Source organism: Acipenser ruthenus, chromosome 48 (genome assembly GCF_902713425.1).
Source record: "Acipenser ruthenus chromosome 48, fAciRut3.2 maternal haplotype, whole genome shotgun sequence".
Taxonomy (NCBI): domain Eukaryota; kingdom Metazoa; phylum Chordata; class Actinopteri; order Acipenseriformes; family Acipenseridae; genus Acipenser; species Acipenser ruthenus.
In genome coordinates, this window is record NC_081236.1 from 1,105,344 (window position 1) to 1,127,235 (window position 21,892).

Here is a 21,892-nt window from a genome sequence, read left to right on the forward strand (position 1 = left end):
TGAAATTTCACAGCTGTGATTTACGGGAGCACATCTGACTGGACTGTCCTCAAAACAGGACGCTGGGAATACATGCTGTAAACAAACACTTCAGAAAGATGGGAAAACTTCTAGAATGGCAGCACACGGATTTAAAATCTAATCCCATTACAACAATACAGCTTATGTTCTGATTACAATTAATTTGGTAGTTTTAAAAAAAAAAAAAAAAGGATTTAAAAAACAAAACTCCAGACAGAAAGGCACGCCACACGCACACACATTTTTCAAACTAGAGATTTTTACTGACATTTATTGCACAAGATGCCCAGACAGTGCATTCAGACAAACAAAACCTTACAGTAGAATAAACAAAAAAATAACTAATAAAAATAAGCCACCAAATATTAAACCAGCACACGTCGCTCGCTCTCGATCTTCTCGGTGCTCTGGGGTCCAGGTTTCGGCTATGTACACACCCCTCTATTTCTTCAGCATTAAATTAAACCACAAACACCTGCTGGTTTTCTTCATTTTAGTTTTTTGGTTTAAGAAAAAGGAATTGAATGCAGAGTCTTTTGGTGTCAGCGCAGTTGTCCATGTGCATGTGTGTGCGTGTGCGTGTCCCGCCTGGTCGTGTGTTCAGCGTGGGCGTGTGAAAGACAGCACAGAAAACTTCGGGGCAGAGTCCTAAAATCCTCCCCCACCCCCCCTTGACCTACAGAAGGAAACGAAAAAAATCAATACAAGAAAAGAAAATTGCCTTACACTGAAACAAGTACAAAACAGGTCCTATTGCACCCCCTAGTCTCCAAGCCGCTTTGGATAAAAGCGTCTGCTGAATGACTAAATAAAACTGGATTGAGGATGCTGCTGTGTTGCTGCTCTGTGGGCGGCGTGTGCTGCGATCCGGGAGAGAATGTCTTACTGCCTGGGAAAGGGGCTATGAAACGAGCAGACCTGAGCAAGAGTGGTCTGCTCAAGACACTACTGACACACAGGGATAAACCTAGCAGCTAAGCTTGGCACACAGAGTTGTAGAGACTGTAGAAAACAGCAGCACTTTGAGAAGCAGGTTCTGTCCTCTCCCAAGGACAGACCATCCTCTGCTCCTCCCATTAGATAATTGATCACTATTCATTTCTGTTTATAATTCGGTGCTACCTTATTCATGTCTAAACAATTTAAGGTGTGTAACCATGCAATTCTCTGAAAACTCCTTGTAATGGTAAATCTGGCCAGCAGGGGGCAGTCAATGCAGTCTAGATGTACCAGAGGGGCACAAAACCGCAACAGCAGCTACTTTCCTTAAGGGAATATCGCCCTCTAGAGGCAGTTGCATGCCTTCCACTTTCCTAGTTTCAATTTTAATCTCCACTGAGTTTTGCTTTAGAACTTGACATCTGTACACAAGAGGTACTGGAATTGAACTGTGGTGCTCATGTAGGGTTTATGAAACTGAGCAGCGAGTGGTACAGCACAGGGCTGGTTCATTCCTTTAGAAGGCTGGATTTGTTTTCAGTGTAGTCACAGATTTCCGTGAAACACACCCGTGTAATATGCAGATCCTTGTGAATTCTCATTTCTGAAAGAATCGTGTAAATACACATTTTATCATTAAAATAAATATTTAAAAGTGTCTTTTTTACATGTATGTTTCCATTTCGTTTGATAATTCACTGCCAGTGGTATCAGAATGTCAAAACGAAATATTCTACAATTCAGCAGTTCCTGTTTTTCAAGTCAGCATTTAAATATTTAGGAACATTTGATGTTTCTGTAGAGAATGTGATCAATTTTGAATGTGACAACATTCAAAAAGTGGAATGCATGCAACTGCCTCTAGAGGGCGATATTCCCTTGAGGAAAGTAGCTGCTGTAGAGGTTTTGTGCCCCTCTGGTAAATCTAGACTGCATTGACTGCCCCCTGCTGGCCAGATTTACTATTACAAGGAGTTTTCAGAGAAATGCATGGTTAAATTGTGGAATATCTTGACATCTAGGCTGATCGTTCACAGATCACCGACCTCTCTCCCCAAATCTCACGATCCTGGACAGCCCAGCGCTGTCACACCGAAAGCGGGGTCACCGCGGGGTCAGCCTCGGAAGCAGGAACCTGCAAGGGGGGGGGAGAGAGGGTCGTCTAAACATTTTCAATTCGGAATGGAATTACAAAAACACAAGCAAAGCACCGACACCAAAATCAGAAGCCATCAGTACAACGAAAGAACCGTGTACAGAAAACAAAAGAAATGGAAGTTGGATAAGTGGGATTTAACAGCTAGGATTAGGGGCGATGGTCCAGCGGTTCGAGAAAGGGGTCTTGATACCAGGAGGTTCAAATCCCGGCTCAGCCACTGACTCCCCGTGTGTGTGTGTGACCCTGAGCAAGTCACTGAACCCCCTTGTGCTCCGTCCTTCAGATGAGACGTCAAACAAACAAGGTCCTACTGGAAGCGACTCTGCAGCAGCAGTTGTAGATGATGCAGAGTTCACCCCCTAGTCTCCAAGTCGCTTGGGATAAAAGCTTCTGCTAAATGACAAACACCACAAATGAGGTGGTAGGATCAGGGCTGAGGTTCTACAAACCAAGCCATATTACTTAGTTTCAACGCCTGGTTTTAATTATGCTCAGGTGTGAAATCAGTGTGAGATGAAGAGCTGGACTTACACTCGCAGCTGGCTTCTCTGCGGGCGTGACGGCAGGGGGCGGGGATTTGGGTGCTGGGGGCGTGGCTTTGGGTCCCGCCTCCTTGGCTTGCTCTGTGGGGGAGGAGGGTGTGGCACTGGGGGCGGAGTCAGCAGGCTTATCAGATCCAACCTAAAAAAAACAGTGCAGGGATTTTTAAATTGGGACCCCCAAGAATTGTAGCACCCCCTCTGAATCTCATGACGGATTTGCACTGTGCACTGCAGAACTAGTTGACAGCAATGCTTCTATTACAACACCATGGTCTCCCTCACTTCAGCTTCTTCCCACAAACTTACAAATACTGTTACTACTGTTGCATTAACTGGATAAGCGGTTTCCAGATGTATGGAAAAATGAGATCCTGTAAAACCATAAATATTCAACCCATAAAACCTATTTTGCTCCAGAAATGCTGGCGCCCTGTTGCAATATACGAAGTACGCATGGTTAGTGGAATTTGATATATAAAATGGCAGATTTCTCATAAGCATAAGGCTCACAAATATGTATGGCTCTACAGTATTCTGTACACAGGGTATCCAACCTCATAACTTAAGAGCAGAATAAATAAGTACAGAATAAAAAACAAATGGAGATTAGATAAAGGGGCATTCAGAACAGAAAATAGGAGGCACTTTTTTACACAGAGAATTGTGAGGGTCTGGAACCAACTCCCCAGTAATGTTGTTGAAGCTGACACCCTGGGATCCTTCAAGAAGCTGCTTGATGAGATTCTGGGATCAATAAGCTACTAACAACCAAACGAGCAAGATGGGCTGACTGGCCTCCTCTCGTTTGTAAACTTTATGTTCTTATTTGTGAATGTGGACTGCAGCAGAAGCATTAGCAGGAGGTTCCAAGCAATTCCTAAATACAATCTTTTAAAACCAGGTAAAGCAAGGCTCTGGACTTGGTCTGTGCTAAGAGCAGTTCCACGTCTTGCCCGTGTCTGCAGTCTGGTACCTTGTCCGTGGCAGGCTGCGTGGGCTCAGGGCTGGGGGGAGCCGCCCCGCCTCTCTGCTGCCTGCGTCGAGTGAACTGTCTGCGGGGTCTCTGGCCCCGAGGGCTGGGAGCCCCTCCTTCCTCAGCCGGGCCCTCTACCGGACCCTCACCCTGACCCCCCGCCTCCTCACCTCCGGGCTGCCTGGGGCGGAACGGCCTGGAGAGAGCGAGAGAGATTAAGCTTCTAGAATACTTGTTTAAAAGCAGATATTTGGCTCCAATCACAACAGCTCTGAACTGTTCAGCTAGTTTGTAGCAAACTGTCTTAAAACCCTCCTTCCATCTGTTAAGGAAGGAGTCTCGAGATTTCAAACTCAAATTCACCGCCACACATTGGGAAGAGAAGTCTAGACACCTTCAAAAACACCTCTGATCAAAACAGCTGTCATTTAAGTTGCTCGTTTTTTTAGTGTTTCTAGAGTCACTGCTGACAGCCTCATCCCACTGTAGGAATTCTGCCTGCAACAGACGGTCAGAAAAGTAACTCTCTGGAAGTTGTTTGGTCTCTAATGAAGCTACCATGAGGGGGGTATTTGCAAAGCTTGTCTTAATTCCCTCCCCCCTCCCACTCCCCCATGTACATGTAATAACTTTGCTCATTTTCCTACCTGCCATGCATCTTTTAATGCAAGCTCCATTTATTTATTTATTATTTTTGTTTAAAGTATGCATTTTAATATTCAGCCCATCTCAATGTGACACTGGCACCCCCTGCCTGTACCTGCGGTACTGCGGCCTGAAACGCCTCTGCTGTGGGCCACGCTGCTGGTCACCAGGCTGCTCCGCCCCTTCTTTGGGTTCCTCCCCTTTCGGTTCCGCCCCTTCCTTGGGTTCCACTCCTTGACCCTGGGGGGTGGGGTGGAACAAAAAAGGAAGATTTCTGGTTATTTAAAAACTCAAAGCCCTGATTTTACATGAGTTATTGGGATAGGGACCAATATAAAACAAGCGTTTGGGCTCTAGTACCTTCATCAGTGTTATTGAAACTAAACCGAGTCAAGCAGACCAGCGTTTGGGCTCCAGTGCCTTCATCAGTGTTATTGAAACTAAACTGAGTCAAGCAGACCAGCGTTTGGGCTCTAGTGCCTTCATCAGTGTTATTGAAACTAGAAGAGACTGAGTCAAGCAGACCAGCGTTTGGACTCTAGTGCCTTCATCAGTGTTATTGACACTAGAAGAGACCGAGTCAAGCAGACCAGCATTTGGGCTCTAGTGCCTTCATCAGCGTTATTGAAACTAGAAGAGACTGAGTCAAGCAGACCAGCGTTTGGGCTCTAGTGCCTTCATCAGTGTTATTGACACTAGAAGAGACCGAGTCAAGCAGACCAGCGTTTGGGCTCTAGTGCCTTCATCAGTGTTATTGAAACTAGAAGAGACCGAGTCAAGCAGACCAGCGTTTGGGCTCTAGTGCCTTGAATCTGTTATTTTCAGGATCATGAGTATTCGATTCAGGATCTAAAGCACAGCTTTACTCATTGCAGGTCACTAAACAGCTCTCGAATGAAGGAGAAGCGTGCTTTATAAAATGGGGATGAACACACTCCCTACTGCAATTGCAATCCACTACCAGGTGAATTACATTTCAGGAAAAAAATAAATAAATAAACCTTCACCTCTGGCTGCCCGTCCTGTCCTGGGGGGCGCCTCTGGAACCTCCTGCGGTAGAAGAACGGGGGCGGGGCTCTGCGGCGTCGGGGGGGCTGTTGAGGGGCGGTGCCGTCTCCGGACCCCTCCCCCTCGGGGGCAGGCTCAGTGGGAGACCCCTCCCCCGAGTCGCCCCCCTGCCCCCGCGGCCGGTTGAAGAAGCGACGGCGGAACCTGCGTCTGTTCGGGGCGTAGCGGCTCCCCTTCACCGGGGCCCCCGCGGGGCCCGTCACATTGGAGGCCTCCGCACCCTGTGGGGGGGGGGGGGCAGATTACTGGGATCAAGCTCTCCACAGACGAGGGTCTCTGGTGTCGAATCTGGCTGATTCACCGCTCCGAGGGAAACGAGTGCAGAAACAGCTGCTTGGGTTTGCGTGGATCGCTGTTCTCCGCAGAGTCCAAGAAAAACAGCGATCCTCAAACCCAATCTTGACTCGTTTCACTCCGAACGGCGAGTCAGCCCGACCGACTCCAGCGACCATCACCCGATTCCAAACACCCGAAATTAAATTGCACATTTATATTTAAAATCTATCATTCTTGTATTTAACCACTTTTGGTGACCTCCCATATTCTAGAAAAAAAAATTCTCATACATTTCTGTATTTGTGCCTATGATGAATGCTTGGTTATATAGAAAAAATAAATCAGATAGGAGTGAACATGTTAATGTGTGTAGTTGTTAGTTTCATTGCAATTCCTGCAGCATTATAGTATTATTAATTTCTTAGCAGACGCCCTTATCCAGGGCCACTTACAATTGTTACAAGATACCACATTATTTTTACATACAATTACCCATTTATACAGTTGGGTTTTTACTGGAGCAATCTAGGTAAAGTACCTTGCTCAAGGGTACAGCAGCAGTGTCCCCCCCACCTGGGATTGAACCCACGACCCTCCGGTCAAGAGTCCAGAGCCCTAACCACTACTCCACACTAACTGCAATAGAACACAACTGCATTGTAATGTCAAACATTTCTGCTGTAATTGGAATCACATTTGAACTCGGGTCTGGTAGCATGCATAGCGATGCTAGAAAAAGGAGCTTACCTTCTCTCCTTCCACCACATCGAACTCCACAATCTCCCCGTCTCCAACACTGCGCAGGAACTTCCTGGGGTTATTCTTTTTGATTGCAGTCTGGAAAGGGAGGAGAAACAAACGAGGGTGTGACCTGGTCCTTCAAAATCACACAGAGCCGTGTGCAAACCTAGCATCTTAAAACAACTTTTAAGAAGTCTTTTACCATTTGAGGCTGTGTGTTCCTTTTCTCTTACTATTTTAATATTTTTTTATATAGCGCCTTTCATAGTGTTCCACCGTCACAAAGCGCTTTACAGAGGCAGGCTGTGAACTGTGCGTTATATGCAGAGTCACTTACAATAGGACGTTGATTTAATATCTCATCCACAGTGACGGAGCACAAGGAGGTGAAGTGACTTGCTCAGGGTCACACACAGCGAGTCAGTCAGTGGCAGAGGTGGGATTTGAACCAGTGACAAGCCCTGGACTTTAACAACTGGACCGCACTGCCTCCTAAATGAATTGCATGTGTGGCCCATCAAGTCCACTGTTAGCGGTTTGATTGGCTCAGTGATCCGATCATTCAAAATATGAGTTCCTGTGTCTGGCAGCCATCTTGGCTCAAGAGTAGGGCAACAGTGTGGAGCCAAGATGGCCTCCTTTTGCACAGCCACATGGTTTTAAATTAGGCAACTGGGTTAGCGTGGTTCTCCAGGTGGTGAACTGACCGATTGAGCAGCCAAACAGGACCTGCCTGCCTGGCACTCTCGGGCTGATCAATCAGACAATGAACCTCCCCCAGAAAGACACAGCACCAAACCAGCTGCCTCATTTAAAACCATGCGGCTGTGCAAAGGGAGGCCATCTTGGCTCCAAGCTGTTGCCCTACTCTTGAGCCAAGATGTCTGTGCAGCTCACAGGCTCAGGCAGCCCAGTCTCAGTGCTGGAGGGCCGTGCCACAGCCGTCCATCCCTGTGCTTTCCACATGCCCGGCTCCAACAGCACAGAGCGCCTACCTGGTGGACAAACACATCTTCTTTGGTGTCATTCCTGTAGAGAAACGGAAACACAAAATCAGGACACGTCGCTGTGCAACACCGCTTTCACTGTGAAATCACTGCATGGAGCAGACGCCTTTATCAGAGAGACGTGCAGAAAATTAAACCACAGAAAAAGAATATCAACTGCAGGCAATAAAAATGCAAAACAAAACACATGTATACAAAACAGAGACATACATAGAGCAAGAGATAGATAGATATGTATAGATATAGATATAGCTATAGAGAGAGAGAGAAAGAAAGAGAGAGAGCAATAGATAGATTATATCTATTATTTTTTATTTCTTAGCAGATGCCCTTATCCAGGGCGACTTACAATTGTTACAAGATATCACATTATTTTTTACATACAATTACCCATTTATACAGTTGGGTTTTTACTGGAGCAATCTAGGTAAAGTACCTTGCTCAAGGGTACTGCAGCAGTGTCCCCCACCTGGGATTGAACCCACGACCCTCCGGTCAAGAGTCCAGAGCCCTAACCACTACTCCACACTGCTGCACTATAGCAGCATCTAGATAGATACATATATAGATACATAGAAAGAGATATATATCTATATCAAGATAGAGATAGATGTATATAGAGAGAGCGAGAGAGAGAGAGAGAGAGATAGATATCTATCTAGAGAGACACAGATAGCGACACACACATATAGCTACACAGATAGAGATATAGAGATAGATACATATATAGATATATACATTCACACATATAGATACATAGATAAATAGAGAGAGAGGGAAAAAGATAGTGAGATTGAGAGAGAAGGAGCGAGCACGGGAGGAAGGAGAGTGAAGAGAAGGCAGAACAAGAGGATGAGGAGACACGAGAGATCGGGGATACAGGAAGGGGCGGTGTGATGAATACAGCGATAGGAAAGAGCAGGGGATTGTTACTCTGAGATATAATCAAACCCTCACAGCAAAGTAGCTCTCGATCAGATAAGGAAAAAAAAAGTAGATTCCACTTCCTAAAACATATAAATATATTAGAATCAAACCAGTTTAAAAAAATATATAAAACCTGTAATACAATGGGAGCGTTCCATAACCAAACCAGAAAGCCCCTCCGTTACTGTTACTTCATGATGCCCTGCACCTCAAAGTAGAGAGCATTGCGTCTATGGAAAGGACTGGGATCAACTACTGAATAAAGAACTACACTGCAGCACACCCGCTACTGTGTAAACACAGCAGACTCGGGACTCCAAGACTAGCAATTAGGGGTACAGAGACTAACTGAGCATCACTGAATCCTGCTACTTCCTTTACATGTCTATTTGTTTATTTAGCAGACGCCTTTATCCAAGGCGACTTAGAGACTGGGTGTGTGAACTATGAATCTGCTGCAGAGTCACAATTACGTCTCACCCGAAAGACGGAGCACAAGGAGGTTAAGTGACTTGCTCAGGGTCACACAGCGAGTCAGTGGCTGAGGTGGGATTTGAACCGGGGACCTCCTGATTACAAGCCCCTTTCTTTAACCACTGGACCACACAGCCAGTAGCGTCTGAATTGCAATTTAAGACCAGCGCCTAGTTCACTGAGCTACTGTTCTTGAATGAAGTGCGTTTTTACTGAAAAAGTCATTTAACATTGGTATAGTTGGTATGAACGCATACTCTCCCCCATCTCAAATCACAAAATAGTCGCTCATTAAAATCAGTCTTACTCTGCATCACATAGAGCAGGGATGGGAATCAGACTCCTATTGCACAGCAGCGTCACCCAGTCCAGGTTTTACTACCAGCTTGATCAGCCCCAATGTGTCTAGGTAACAAGCTCAGGTGTGTCTGATTATTAAGCTCCTAATGAAACCAGGAACGGATCAAACTACTAGGCAATGGGGGGGGGGGTCTTGTTTCTATCCCTGCTGTATCAATGTGACCTGCGTATTGGGATACAGGGCATTAGGGTATTGCTACCCCCCTACCTCTAACAATGGAACGGTCCGGAGTTCTCAAGCATGTGTTGGTGTCAGAACTCACCTGTTGATGAATCCATAGCCGTTGCGAACATTAAACCACTTCACTGTACCTTGGACCAGCGTGGCTGCAGAGAGAAATCAGAGCCAGGAGGTTAGTGACCTGCATGCAAAAAAAAAATAAAAACTCTGCACGAGATCGGTGCTAGCAGTGTGGAGTAGTGGTCAGGGCTCTGGACTCCTGACCGGAGGGTCGTGGGTTCAATCCCAGGTGGGGGGGACACTGCTGCTGTACCCTTGAGCAAGGTACTTTACCTAGATTGCTCCAGTAAAAACCCAACTGCATAAATGGGTAATTGTATGTAAAAATAATGTGATATCTTGTAACAATTGTAAGCCGCCCTGGATAAGGGCGTCTGCTAAGAAATAAATAAATAATAATACTAATTCCTGGAATGGGGCTTAAAACGCAGGACCATTTTAGAGGGCAGAAGATCAACCAAAAAAGAAAGAAAGAAAGAAAGAAAGAAAGAAAGAAAGAAAGAATCTATTAGAAATCCAAAAACTGGAATGTTTTATCTCGGGTCTCGACTTACAACGCTGGTGTATCGGGACAGATTTATAAACAGCTCCCCCACCATCCTGCATTAATATCTTGCACTGAGCGTCCTTACAAACAGGCTTAAAACAAAAACCAAGGCAGCGATCATCTCGTCACAGAGCAGCCAAGCCCATTCACAGACATGCAGGGATGGGAATAAGACTCCTGTTGCACAGCAGTGTCACCCAGTCCAGGTTTTACTGCCAGCTTGATCAGCCCCAGTGCGTGTAGGTACCAAGCTCAGGGGTGTTTTATTAAACTGGTAGTAAAATCAGGAACGGATCAAGCTGCTAAGCAATGGGAGTCCATACGGTATGGGATTACCCCACTGCAAAGCATGAAGTGCATTTGGCTACACAGTAAATAACCCCCAGCTTTGCCATTCACAGTACTTTGCCCTGGCAGGGGCAGAGGTACCTGAACGTGCTGGGGTGTGCAAGACATCAAAGCCGATCCGAGTTATCTAAAGCCACACGGATTGGCTGGGTGAAGTTCAAGGTTGTGGGTGGCACAGTTAATCATCGACAAGGACTGCCTGCCTCAGATATAATGCGTTCGCACTTTGAGACGGGTTCGAAACGGCACGCATTCAACAGCCGGATCGATATCATGGTCAACCCCCGATGGGTTTTCGCAGATCCCTCGCTGGAGAAACAGCGACAGCCGGTAAAATGAGCTCGGAACAGTGCAACGTATGTTTCAGAGCGTTTAGTGGTAGAGCTGGGATTAAATAACCTAGAGCCACACTGCTTCCCTCCCTCCCAGTCCCTCCTCAGCTCTAACCACTAGAGCCACACTGCCTCCCTCCCTCCCAGTCCCTCCTCAGCTCCACTAGAGCCACACTGCTTCCCTCCCTCCCAGTCCCTCCTCAGCTCCACTAGAGCCACACTGCTTCCCTCCCTCCCAGTCCCTCCTCAGCTCCACTAGAGCCACACTGCTTCCCTCCCTCCCAGTCCCTCCTCAGCTCCACTAGAGCCACACTGCTTCCCTCCCTCCCAGTCCCTCCTCAGCTCCACTAGAGCCACACTGCTTCCCTCCCTCCCAGTCCCTGCTCAGCTCCACTAGAGCCACACTGCTTCCCTCCCTCCCAGTCCCTCCTCAGCTCCACTAGAGCCACACTGCCTCCCTCCCTCCCAGTCCCTCCTCAGCTCCACTAGAGCCACACTGCTTCCCTCCCTCCCAGTCCCTCCTCAGCTCCACTAGAGCCACACTGCCTCCCTCCCTCCCAGTCCCTCCTCAGCTCCACTAGAGCCACACTGCTTCCCTCCCTCCCAGTCCCTCCTCAGCTCCACTAGAGCCACACTGATTCCCTCCCTCCCAGTCCCTCCTCAGCTCCACTAGAGCCACACTGCTTCCCTCCCTCCCAGTCCCTCCTCTGCTCCACTAGAGCCACACTGCCTCCCTCCCTCCCAGTCCCTCCTCAGCTCCACTAGAGCCACACTGCTTCCCTCCCTCCCAGTCCCTCCTCAGCTCCACTAGAGCCACACTGCTTCCCTCCCTCCCAGTCCCTCCTCAGCTCCACTAGAGCCACACTGCTTCCCTCCCTCCCAGTCCCTCCTCAGCTCCACTAGAGCCACACTGCTTCCCTCCCTCCCAGTCCCTCCTCAGCTCCACTAGAGCCACACTGCTTCCCTCCCTCCCAGTCCCTCCTCAGCTCCACTAGAGCCACACTGCTTCCCTCCCAGTCCCTCCTCAGCTCCACTAGAGCCACACTGCCTCCCTCCCTCCCAGTCCCTCCTCAGCTCCACTAGAGCCACACTGCCTCCCTCCCTCCCAGTCCCTCCTCAGCTCTAACCACACGGATACCAGTACAACTTTTAAAAACAAACAGGAGGCCTTTCAACTTTAGTCACGTGGCCCGCCATTTGCCACACTATTGGCTACAGTCGCATTCCGCATTAATGTGTCGTGTAAAAAATTAATATAAAAATGAACGGCTAATAAATGTGAAAATAAAAAACCCTTCCTTACGACGTTCAGTAGTCACGCATTTTCTTGGCAGTTAATAGGTTTGTCTGTAGTTTAATGAGGACCAAACTCCGTGCGCCGCTCCCTTATAAAACAATTCAGTTTTAAAAAGCTGGTCAACTCGCTATTAATTATGATTTCAATTAAAAGCACATTCTAACTCCTCAACTTGTAGGCTCGGACCAAGACAAATAAAACATTAAAAGCCACCAGAATGACCAAAGAGAATTAAAATTAATTAAAAACTTAACAACGCGATAGAACAAGTAGAAACATTTTTAAAAAAACAGGCAAACTGTACTAACGGCCGAATTCTACGTCTTGGTCATTTAAACTAGAAAATAAAAAAAACGTACGGCCAGCAAGCTCAACAGCTTAGTTGACGGCGTAGTGTGACTGGGTTGTTTAAACTTGGGTTCAAAGTGTTAAAGTGTTTGTACGCACCGTGTACCGGGTGTGGAGTTTATATTTTTCTTACCTATAACTTTTTTTTCAGGCTGCGGGATCTCTGGCGCAGCCGGCGCCTCGGCTGTCGTGGCCGGGAGATCTTGCGTCGCTGTTTCGGTCATTGTCCAGGTGCTCGGACCGCAGTTCAACAAGCTGACATGAAAACCGTCCGTGTGATTTTAAATATAGATTTTTTTTTTTCACACAAAACTAACGCTGGTTATTTTTTAATTTGTATTTATCCCGGTGTTCCAGACTTCCCTTGATCGATTATATTCCTTTACGATGCTGGATCGTTCACGTTACCAGCTTTTTTTTTAACGTATTATTATTTTTGATGTTATTTTTAAATTCACAATCTTTTCCTCTCCGGACGCAACCAACTTTTATCCCAATCGCTCCCAACTTTTTTTTTTTCCACAACTTTCCTGCGATCTTATTGGCCGTTGTCCCAGTTCCAACCTCGCTCCCATTGGTCAGCCGGCGTTCAGCAATCACGTTCTGAACCGCCGCGGGAAAGACAAAATAAAATTAGGTCAAACTTTTATTTATCTATTTATTTATAAAACGCGCTTATAATTAAACTATGTAAAGCACGTAGCGGGCCAGAGCTAGCATTTTGCAAACGCTGTGATCTTTATCTTCGTTTTTGTATTGTTAATTATTGTAACGTATATGCCTACAAGTTGAGGGGTTAGAATGTGGTTTTAATTGAAATTATCATAATAAATTCCATCCATCGCCAGACACTACCCGCTTGAAATTGCCTAAAAATAAAAAATAAAATAAAACGCAAAATAAGGGTAAAATCTTATGAAAAAAAAACTCGTATTTTTTTTTTTTTTTTTTTTTAAAACAAAACTTCTGTCATTTGGCGCCCTCTGTGTGTGTGTGTGTGTGTGTGTGTGTGTGTTTTGAGGAATTAAAGTTAGGTACAACGGTTCATAGTAAACGTGTATTTTTACACAATGTAACCAAACCGAGGTCTATAAAACTAGGTCTGATTTGGTGGAACAACGCGTGAGAAAAGAGCACTGTCACATTACACGATTCGTGACAAATAAATTCTGCTTAATATATATATATATATATATATATATATATATATATATATATATATTATTTGTTTATTTAGCAGACGCCTTTATCCAAGGCGACTTACAGAGACTAGGGTGTGTGAACGATGCATCAGCTGCAGAGTCACTTACAACTACGTCTCACCCGAAAGACGGAGCACAAGGAGGTTGAATGACTTGCTCAGGGTCACACAATGAGTCAGTGGCTGAGGTGGGATTTGAACCAGGGACCTCCTGGTTACAAGGCCGTTTCTTTAACCACTGGACCACACAGCCTCCTTGGATATAGCTATATATCTTAATCTTAGCTAAAGAACATAAGATCACTCCCGAACGGCAGGTGGCGCTTCAGCCCATCAGAGCTTCCCCCCTGTTCAGACTGCGCTTGTAGATCTCCTGATCCGCCCCTCCTGCTCTGCACTGGACTCGCCTGACCTCAGCACCACGTTACTGGATCCTCAGCTCATGCGCTATCCTTGCACTATTGCACTGCTAATCTGTCACTGTAGATATAACTCGCTGTAATCCTAATTTGCTGCATCCTAGTTCATATTGTATTCTAGTAGTATTATTATTTGCACTGACTGTACTGTATTTAAATATGAAGCTTGCATTGTAACCCTGTGCTGTAAAGGCGCCTGCCAAATAAATAAATACATAAATAATAATAATAAGTAACTTATCTGATAAAAGTAAGAGCCAGCGCCATCTTGAGCTCTTCCACTTTGGATATTTTTTTATTGTTGCTGGTAATACACCAGCTATGCACTAGATGGCGCTTACTGGTATAAAGACTGTTTACCTGGTGTAGAAAGACTGGCCAATGTAAAACTGTACTACATTTTAATATTATGAAATTATTTAATTATTAATGAAACATTTAGCAGAAGCTTTTATGCAAAGCGACTTACAGAGACTAGGGGGTGAACTCTGCATCATCAACTGCTGCTGCTGCAGAGTCACTTCCAATAGGAGCTCGTTTGTTTGACGTCTCATCCGAAGGACGGTGCACAAGTGACTTGCTCAGGGATTGAACTGGGATTGTGAGCTGGGATTGAACCCAGAACCTCCTAATAACAAGCCCCCCTTCCTTTAACCACTGGACCACCGAACCGACACTGTGAAGAGAGGCGTTTAGTATAGACCGATAGCCCCACCCCAGTGGAGCCCGCACACAGCTGGTCGGGTATAATAAATTAGCTCCTTGGGGCAAAGCCAGATAGGGTGATATAATTAAAGCTACACCCCGCTTTGCCCCACACCGGCCCCCCTCCCTTCCCGTCCCGGACACAGATAGGTCAGGGGAGTCCGGTTGCAGGATCTAAAATTAGCGCGCAGCTGCCCACGTGATCTGTGCTCGGGGAACGGCCTACCGCCAGTTTATTTAAAACCACAGTTAGGGTTGCGTACTCGATTCTGACAATCCAATACACACCGTTACATTAAATCCCTTCTTTTTTTCTTTTAAATCCATTTCCTTACCTTCCTTGTTGGTTATTACCCCTTTAAAGGGGGGGACCAGTGATACAGTTGGTATATTGCCAGTGTTTTATTGTTTTTTTTCAAAGCCTCGCTTAAAAGATGCATCGGCCTGTTGCGGGTTGGATTTGAACATCTTTATTATTGTTATTATTATTATTATTATTATTATTATTATTATTATTATTATTATTATTAATAAACTACATTTTGTTTTTATGAGGTAATTATTTTCCCTCACCCAATTTTCCTAGAAAAAGCATGCGCTGGCATAAATTAATACATTACTACTCCAGCATATGATATATTTACATGTGCTATTATGACTAACATGACTTTTAAGGTGGAGCGGTCCCCGTTTTGCTGTTGTTTCTGAAAAAAACCCCTAACATTTCAGTACTGCATTGATATTGGCCTGTCACCATTACTGCGTCGTGATAGAGAAATCCCTGACAATGAAACAGCAAGCGCGCTCCCGACTCCGCTCGTTCTCGCTACCACACGTAACCGCAAAAAAAAAAGAGAGACACCGATATGAATAAATATCTATGACACAGATTGTCCTTTTGAAAGTGAGTTAAAAACGCGGTCGTAAGTCACTCCCAACCCGTGTGTTATATCTTTTAAAATATAAAATAATAAAATCTGTCACGGGGAGAGCCCGGTAGCGCGCGTCCTCGTCGTCGTCTCGCCTTTTCGAGTCAGAGGGCTGAGAGGTGACGCGCAGGCGCAGTGGCGGAGGCGCGCCTGTGTGTTAACGAGCGCCAGAGTTTCTGTGAAGCCGCCGCCGCCGCCTCACCCTGGACTTGACTGGGCAAGCAGCCGCAAGACACCGCCGCATAGGAACAGCAGGAGGGGCAGCTTCGAAGAAGAACACGCCGCAGCAGCGAGGAGAGCAAGCTTAGGTGGGGGGAGGAGAGACAAGCAGAGACAGACGAGCGCTCAATCACAACAAAAAAAAGGAAAGAAAGACAGCGGCAGGGCTTTACGGACGGGGTGAGTAAACCGCGAAACAACTTTTATTATTAGGACACTTGTACTGGTCGGGAGCGCGCACAGCCAGTTCTCCTCCCCTCTACGTTCTAATCTCGCGCTGAGTTAATTCATTATATTTGAGAAAATAACGGCTTTTGCGCGTGAGCGGCGGTTATTCGGCTTCGTTTTTTTAAATTTGATTTGATTGTTTCATTCTCACAATGGACCCGCTAGCCGTCATTGCCAGAGAGAAACAGATTAAATAAAACGTTTTTCACCCCCCCTCTCCCCTCCCCACCGACTGTGATTTCTAGAACAAGCCTAGGTTGGTTGTTCAATGTACAGTGTTATAATCACTGACATGAGGTGATTTTTTTTTGTCATGCTAGCAAACTGACTGAATTAAAATAGAATACCAGCATCTATATAAAAAAAGTCAGCATATTATTACAAACGGTCATAGTATATTTCCATGGGTGTGCGTGTTGGTTGGCATTTGGCTAGCGTCAGCCCGTTTTGGGCTCTCTCTCTGAGTCGCTGTCACTTTTTTCCTCCCGCTAGCGGTTGCCTTTTACATTACTTAAGTTACCGGGTAGCAGTGTGGTTTTTGCACCTGCTGTTGCTGCTGCGGGGCGGCGACCTTTTCCTTTGAATGACCCCCCCCCCCCCAGTCACAGTTACGATAAACCGAGGCAGCCTGGGCCCTGAGAATTTGAAGCAGTGTGGGCCTGACGACAAACGAGTGATTTTGAGTCCTTACACTTTTTTTCACCATTATATTTCCATAATTTAGACTGCCACACACACATATATATCAGTGATATTACTGTCTCATGTTTCTCTGAGTAACGTCAGGGCAATGTACCGACACCGTTCAGGCACACAGACAGCAAACAGTAGCCGGTGCTGGGCCAGGTCGTTTATAAACATTTACAAAATACAAATTCATTGGCTTTTTTTTTTTTTTTTTTAATGAAAAACACGTTGGCTTATGTACTTACCTTAATTTTAAACACGTTTCTGAGCCTATTTCGGAGTGTATTTGTAAGCGCAGGATCGTGTTTGGATATATTCAAGCATTTATATATATATATATATATATATATATATATATATATATATATATATATATATATATATATATATATATATATCTTTATTAAAACAGAATCAAGTTGGTCTGGTTCCTGTGATAGCAGTGCTGTGGTAGGTAACGTGACGTTACTAGATTTCGTTTAAAACATTATAGAGTAAAGCAATCACTGTTTAAAATAAGTTTCACACATTCGTTTTATTTGGCGAGTGATGTTTGAGTTAAAGTGATTAGCTTAACAATATTCCATAAAACTGAACTTTGGGCACATCCGTTCCTTATACATATATTGAAAGAAACAAACTATATAATAAATATGTATTTATTTAATTATTTATTGTATAAACACTCTTTTTGGAGGTACAATTTTAATTGGATTATATAGAATATTAGAAATATAGCCTTTATCCAAAACGATTTACAGAGACTAGGGGGGTGAACTCTGCATCATCAACAACTGCTGCTGCTGCTGCAGAGTCACTTCCAATAGGAGCTTGTTTGTTTGACATCTCATCTGAAGGACGGAGCACAAGGAGGTTCAGCGACTCGCTCAGGGTCACACACACACAGGGAGTCAGTGGCTGAGCCTTTTCTTTGACCACTGGACCACCAAGTGACTACCTAAACCACTGGGAACATTAAAGAACAATTAAATTCTGTCCTATTATAGGGATGGAAATAAGACTCCTATTGCACAGCTGCGTCATCCAGTCCAGGCTTTACTACCAGCTTGATCAGCCCCAGTGTGTCTAGGTAACAAGCTCTGGTGTGTCTTATTATTAAACTCCTAGTAAAACATGGACTGGATCACACTGCTATGCAACACTTTGTTCCCATTGCTGTATTCAATGAGATCTCCCTAGTCAGGGTGAATAGTGTGGTACGTCCTTCGGATGAGACAAACAGGGTCTGTTATAAGTGACTCAGCAGTTGTTGATGATGCAGAGTTCACCCTCTCGTCTCTGTAAGTCGCTTTGGATAAAAGCGTCTGCTAAACGACTCGTTAATAATGCTAACGAAGTGACCTGACGGGCTGACGGGCGTCTCCTCCCCCCTCCCTCAGACGCAGAGAGGAGTGATGGCGGACGCGGATTTGGATTTCCAGACGGGCGATGCTGGCGCCTCGTCCACCTTCCCCATGCAGTGCTCCGCCCTGCGCAAGAACGGCTTTGTGGTGCTCAAGGGCCGGCCCTGCAAGATCGTGGAGATGAGCACCTCCAAGACAGGCAAGCACGGCCATGCCAAGGTGAGGAGGGGCTGGCATCAGGGAAGAGACTGGAGCCTTTGTGTGTCTGTCTGCCTGCCTGTCTGTCTGCCTGCCTGTCTGTCTGTCTGTCTGTCTGTCTGTGTGTCTGTCTGTAATGCATTACATGGCACTAGAGACTGGAGCCTCTGTGTGTCTGTCTGCCTGTCTTTGTGTCTGTATGTCTGTCTCTGTGTGTGTGTGTGTGTGTCTGTCTGTGTGTCTATCTGTCTGTCTGTCTGCCTGCCTGCCTGTCTGTCTGTCTGTAATGCATTACATGGTACTAGAGACGGAAGACACTGTCTGAATGTCTGTTAAGAATTCAGTGAATGGGGAAATTGTTCTGCAATAAAGACTCCTATTGCACAGCAGTGTCACCCATTCCAGGTTTTACTACCAGCTTGATCAGCCCCCAGTGTGTCTAGGTAACAAGCTCGGTGTGTCTTATTATTAAACTCTTAGTAAAACCAGGCATGGATCAAAGTGCTGTGCAATGGGAGTCTGATTTCCATCCCTGGTGCCTGTCAGTCAGTCTTCTCTTGACGTTAAGAAACTGCACAGGAGCTCGCCAGCTGTCCCGGGTTCGACCCCCGTGCTGGCCCGCCTCCCCTGTCCTCACTGACCGCTCGGTGCGGGCCGTGTCCCCGCAGGTCCACATGGTCGGGATCGACATCTTCAGTGGAAAGAAGCACGAAGACATCTGCCCTTCAACTCACAACATGGACGTGCCGAACATCAAGAGGAACGACTACCAGGTACAGCATGAGGAGGGACTGGGAGGGAGGGAAGCAGTGTGGCTCTAGAGCTCAGAGCTGAGGAGGGACTGGGAGGGAGGGAAGCAGTGTGGCTCTAGAGCTCAGAGCTGAGGAGGGACTGGGAGGGAGGGAAGCAGTGTGGCTCTAGAGCTCAGAGCTGAGGAGGGACTGGGAGGGAGGGAAGCAGTGTGGCTCTAGAGCTCAGAGCTGAGGAGGGACTGGGAGGGAGGGAAGCAGTGTGGCTCTAGAGCTCAGAGCTGAGGAGGGACTGGGAGGGAGGCAGTGTGGCTCTAGTGGTTAGAGCTGAGGAGGGACTGGGAGGGAGGGAAGCAGTGTGGCTCTAGTGGTTAGAGCTGAGGAGGGACTGGGAGGGAGGGAAGCAGTGTGGCTCTAGTGGTTAGAGCTGAGGAGGGACTGGGAGGGAGGGAAGCAGTGCGGCTCTAGTGGTTAGAGCTGAGGAGGGACTGGGAGGGAGGGTGTGTATTATAGTTCTATGTCTATGCACAGAATGCCTGTTTCTCAGTTGTATTTTGAAGCGTCCACACGTCTTGCTTTTGAACACTAAAGTGTTCCGAGTGCGTGGATTACTGTTGGTTATTCCCGGTGTGAAGCGGGCTGGGTAGCAGGCTCTCTCTGATTGCTCCTCCCCCTCAGCTGATCGGGATCCAGGACGGATACCTCTCTCTGCTCCAGGACAGCGGGGAGGTGCGGGAGGACCTGAGGCTGCCCGAGGGAGAGCTGGGCAAGGAGATGGAGAGCAAGTACGAGGCAGGGGAGGAGATCCTGGTGAGTGGGGCTGGGTGCTGCACCCAAGTCGCTTCCTTCTTGTTCCCCCCCCCCTCAGTTAATGGCAGTGGATATGTTTTAAAGAATTGTATAGTGAAGCATAGGGAAGCATTGTAAAGCACAGAGAGGTCTGGTAAAGCAAAGGGAAGCATTGTAAAGCATAGGGAAGCATTGTAAAGCACAGAGAGGTCTGGTAAAGCATAGGGAAGCATTGTAAAGCACAGAAAGGTATGGTAAAGCATAGGGAAGCATTGCAAAGCACAGAGAGGTCTGGTAAAGCATAGGGAAGCATTGTAAAGCACAGAGAGGTGTGGTAAAGCATAGGGAAGCATTGTAAAGCACAGAGAGGTATGGTAAAGCATAGGGAAGCATTGTAAAGCACAGAGAGGTGTGGTAAAGCATAGGGAAGCATTGTAAAGCACAGAGAGGTATGGTTAAGCATAGGGAAGCATTGTAAAGCACAGAGAGGTATGGTGAAGCATAGGGAAGCATTGTGAAGCACAAAGAGGTGTGGTAAAGCACAGAGAGGTGTGGTAAAGCATATGGAAGCATTGTAAAGCACAGAGAGGTCTGGTAAAGCAGATTAAACCATGGGAAAGCATGGAGGAACCTGCAGTAATACAGTGTGAACGGATCACAGAGACCCTTTGTAAAGGTTACAGTGGTATATCACACGTCTCTCCCTCTCTCTCCAGATCACTGTTCTGTCCGCTATGAACGAGGAGTGCGCCGTCGCTATCAAAGCCATGACTAAATAAACAGCACAGGTAAGCAAGTTATTAATAAAAAAAACCTGCGCGTTCACCTTCTCGAAGAATCTGTCATTCTTATCTTACACTGCCCGGCCACTTTATTAGGACCTGTGTGTATCCATGGCTGCCGTTGTCTGATTCTTTTCTCTCTCTCTCTCTCTCTCTGCCTGTCTATCTGTCCATCTTCCTTCCTTCCCGACTGTCTCCTTCTCTCTCTGCCTTCCTGTCTTGTCTGCATGTGTCTCTGTCGCCTCCCTCCTCATCACAGGAGCTGGACGGAGAAGCGCTGGATCTCAATGCGAACAGAAGACAACAGCAAGGCTACGGTTATCATTTTCTCGCGAGTTGTCTTTACGTTCGAACCCTGTGGGATGAAATAATAAAAATAAAGAAATAAAAAAAAAATTGGCACCTCTCCCAAAGCCACAACCCATTGTATCAAGAAGCTTATGAAACCGAGTCCCTGTGTCGGCCATTTTGGATCTTCCTGCTGTGTAGTTAACACACAACGCCGTCTCTGTGTTAGAGCCACAATGGCTCCAGTTTCCTAACCTCCTGTACTCTACCAACCTCAAAGAAAACAGAAAAGTCGATTTTGCCTGCTTTAAAATCCTTTTTTTAACCAGCGATGCCAGGTGTTGCAATGAAGCAGAACACACACACATATACACACAGCTCTGGCCAAAAGTTTTGCATCACCTAGAATTATAGGACTGAGACATAATAAAATAATAATAATAATAATACTACTTTCTCAGTGTCTTCAATCAAACCTCATAAGGGGGGGCGGGGTGTTCAGGTCTGTCTGTCTTTATGTCTGTCTCACCAATTGTATCCGGTTGTTTTGCTTTTGCAATACAGTTATACACTTCTGCCATTGTTTTGTTTTTTATAACAGATCCCTAAACTAAAGTGTTAGCTATTACTCTGTGTGTCTCCCCCCCTCCGATTTGGCACGGCCCTGGTGGGGGGGCATGTTCTCCTGGTGTACCCCGGGGGCCCTTGATGACTCTGGAAGGCTGAACCAATAGTTTACTGAAGCATCCAGTCCAGCCAACAATGCTGAGCCCTGATGGCTGCTTTCAATAACACCCCCCTCCACTGAGCCAGAATGGATTGAGGAGCACGACAGAGACTTCTTCCACGGACACCACAGCGATCTCAATCCGACTGTGTGAAGGATTCGTCATCCCGATCCTCTGCACTCAATATTAACGAGGGAATGGATCTTCCAGCGCCTTGTGGAGTCTGGGACATGTTAACCTGAGACTAGGCACAGGGCCTAATAAAGTGTCCAGGCACAGTCAGGCTAATGCTTTTCAGAGTTACAGTTCGATGTATGAGGTTTACTCGTAAGACAACAATACCATTCTGATCAAGCTCCAC

General features: G+C 46.3%; 2 protein-coding genes across 3 annotated transcripts; one reads left to right on the plus strand and one right to left on the minus strand.

Moving 5' to 3' along the window:
- Positions 1 to 173: 173 nt before the first annotated feature.
- On the minus strand, positions 174 to 12,769 carry LOC117962621 (Y-box-binding protein 2-B-like). Its single transcript, XM_059014413.1, has 10 exons — positions 12,379 to 12,769; positions 9,396 to 9,459; positions 7,360 to 7,393; positions 6,371 to 6,460; positions 5,287 to 5,568; positions 4,395 to 4,519; positions 3,635 to 3,830; positions 2,651 to 2,800; positions 2,007 to 2,095; positions 174 to 697 (listed from the first exon to the last, which is right to left on the minus strand). The coding sequence occupies exons 1-9, from the start codon at positions 12,467 to 12,469 to the stop codon at positions 2,048 to 2,050; spliced, it is 1,080 nt and encodes a 359-aa protein (XP_058870396.1). The 5' UTR covers positions 12,470 to 12,769; the 3' UTR covers positions 174 to 697; positions 2,007 to 2,047.
- A 2,878-nt stretch (positions 12,770 to 15,647) lies between these two features.
- On the plus strand, positions 15,648 to 21,252 carry LOC117962523 (eukaryotic translation initiation factor 5A-1-like). Of its 2 annotated transcripts, XM_059014419.1 has the most exons (7): positions 15,648 to 15,898; positions 17,046 to 17,087; positions 18,034 to 18,216; positions 18,864 to 18,968; positions 19,623 to 19,754; positions 20,450 to 20,521; positions 20,775 to 21,252. In XM_059014419.1, the coding sequence occupies exons 3-6, from the start codon at positions 18,049 to 18,051 to the stop codon at positions 20,510 to 20,512; spliced, it is 468 nt and encodes a 155-aa protein (XP_058870402.1). In that variant the 5' UTR covers positions 15,648 to 15,898; positions 17,046 to 17,087; positions 18,034 to 18,048; the 3' UTR covers positions 20,513 to 20,521; positions 20,775 to 21,252. The 2 variants fall into 2 exon arrangements, with proteins under 2 accessions (XP_058870402.1, XP_058870401.1); XM_059014418.1 differs by lacking the exon at positions 17,046 to 17,087 and having other exon boundaries at positions 15,654 to 15,898.
- Positions 21,253 to 21,892: the final 640 nt, after the last annotated feature.

What these genes read in the sequence shown, in the direction of transcription:
- LOC117962621 (XM_059014413.1), bottom strand. Translation starts at nt 12,469, where the DNA reads ATGACCGAAACAGCGACGCAAGATCTCCCGGCCACGACAGCCGAGGCG. An exon ending in GGCTATGGATTCATCAACAG is followed by an intron (nt 7,394 to 9,395) that starts GTGAGTTCTGAC and finishes GTTTCTCTACAG; the next exon opens with GAATGACACCAAAGAAGATG. An exon ending in ATGTGGTGGAAGGAGAGAAG is followed by an intron (nt 5,569 to 6,370) that starts GTAAGCTCCTTT and finishes CCCCCCCCACAG; the next exon opens with GGTGCGGAGGCCTCCAATGT.
- LOC117962523 (XM_059014419.1), top strand. Translation starts at nt 18,049, where the DNA reads ATGGCGGACGCGGATTTGGATTTCCAGACGGGCGATGCTGGCGCCTCG. An exon ending in TCAAGAGGAACGACTACCAG is followed by an intron (nt 18,969 to 19,622) that starts GTACAGCATGAG and finishes CCTCCCCCTCAG; the next exon opens with CTGATCGGGATCCAGGACGG. An exon ending in AGGCAGGGGAGGAGATCCTG is followed by an intron (nt 19,755 to 20,449) that starts GTGAGTGGGGCT and finishes CTCTCTCTCCAG; the next exon opens with ATCACTGTTCTGTCCGCTAT.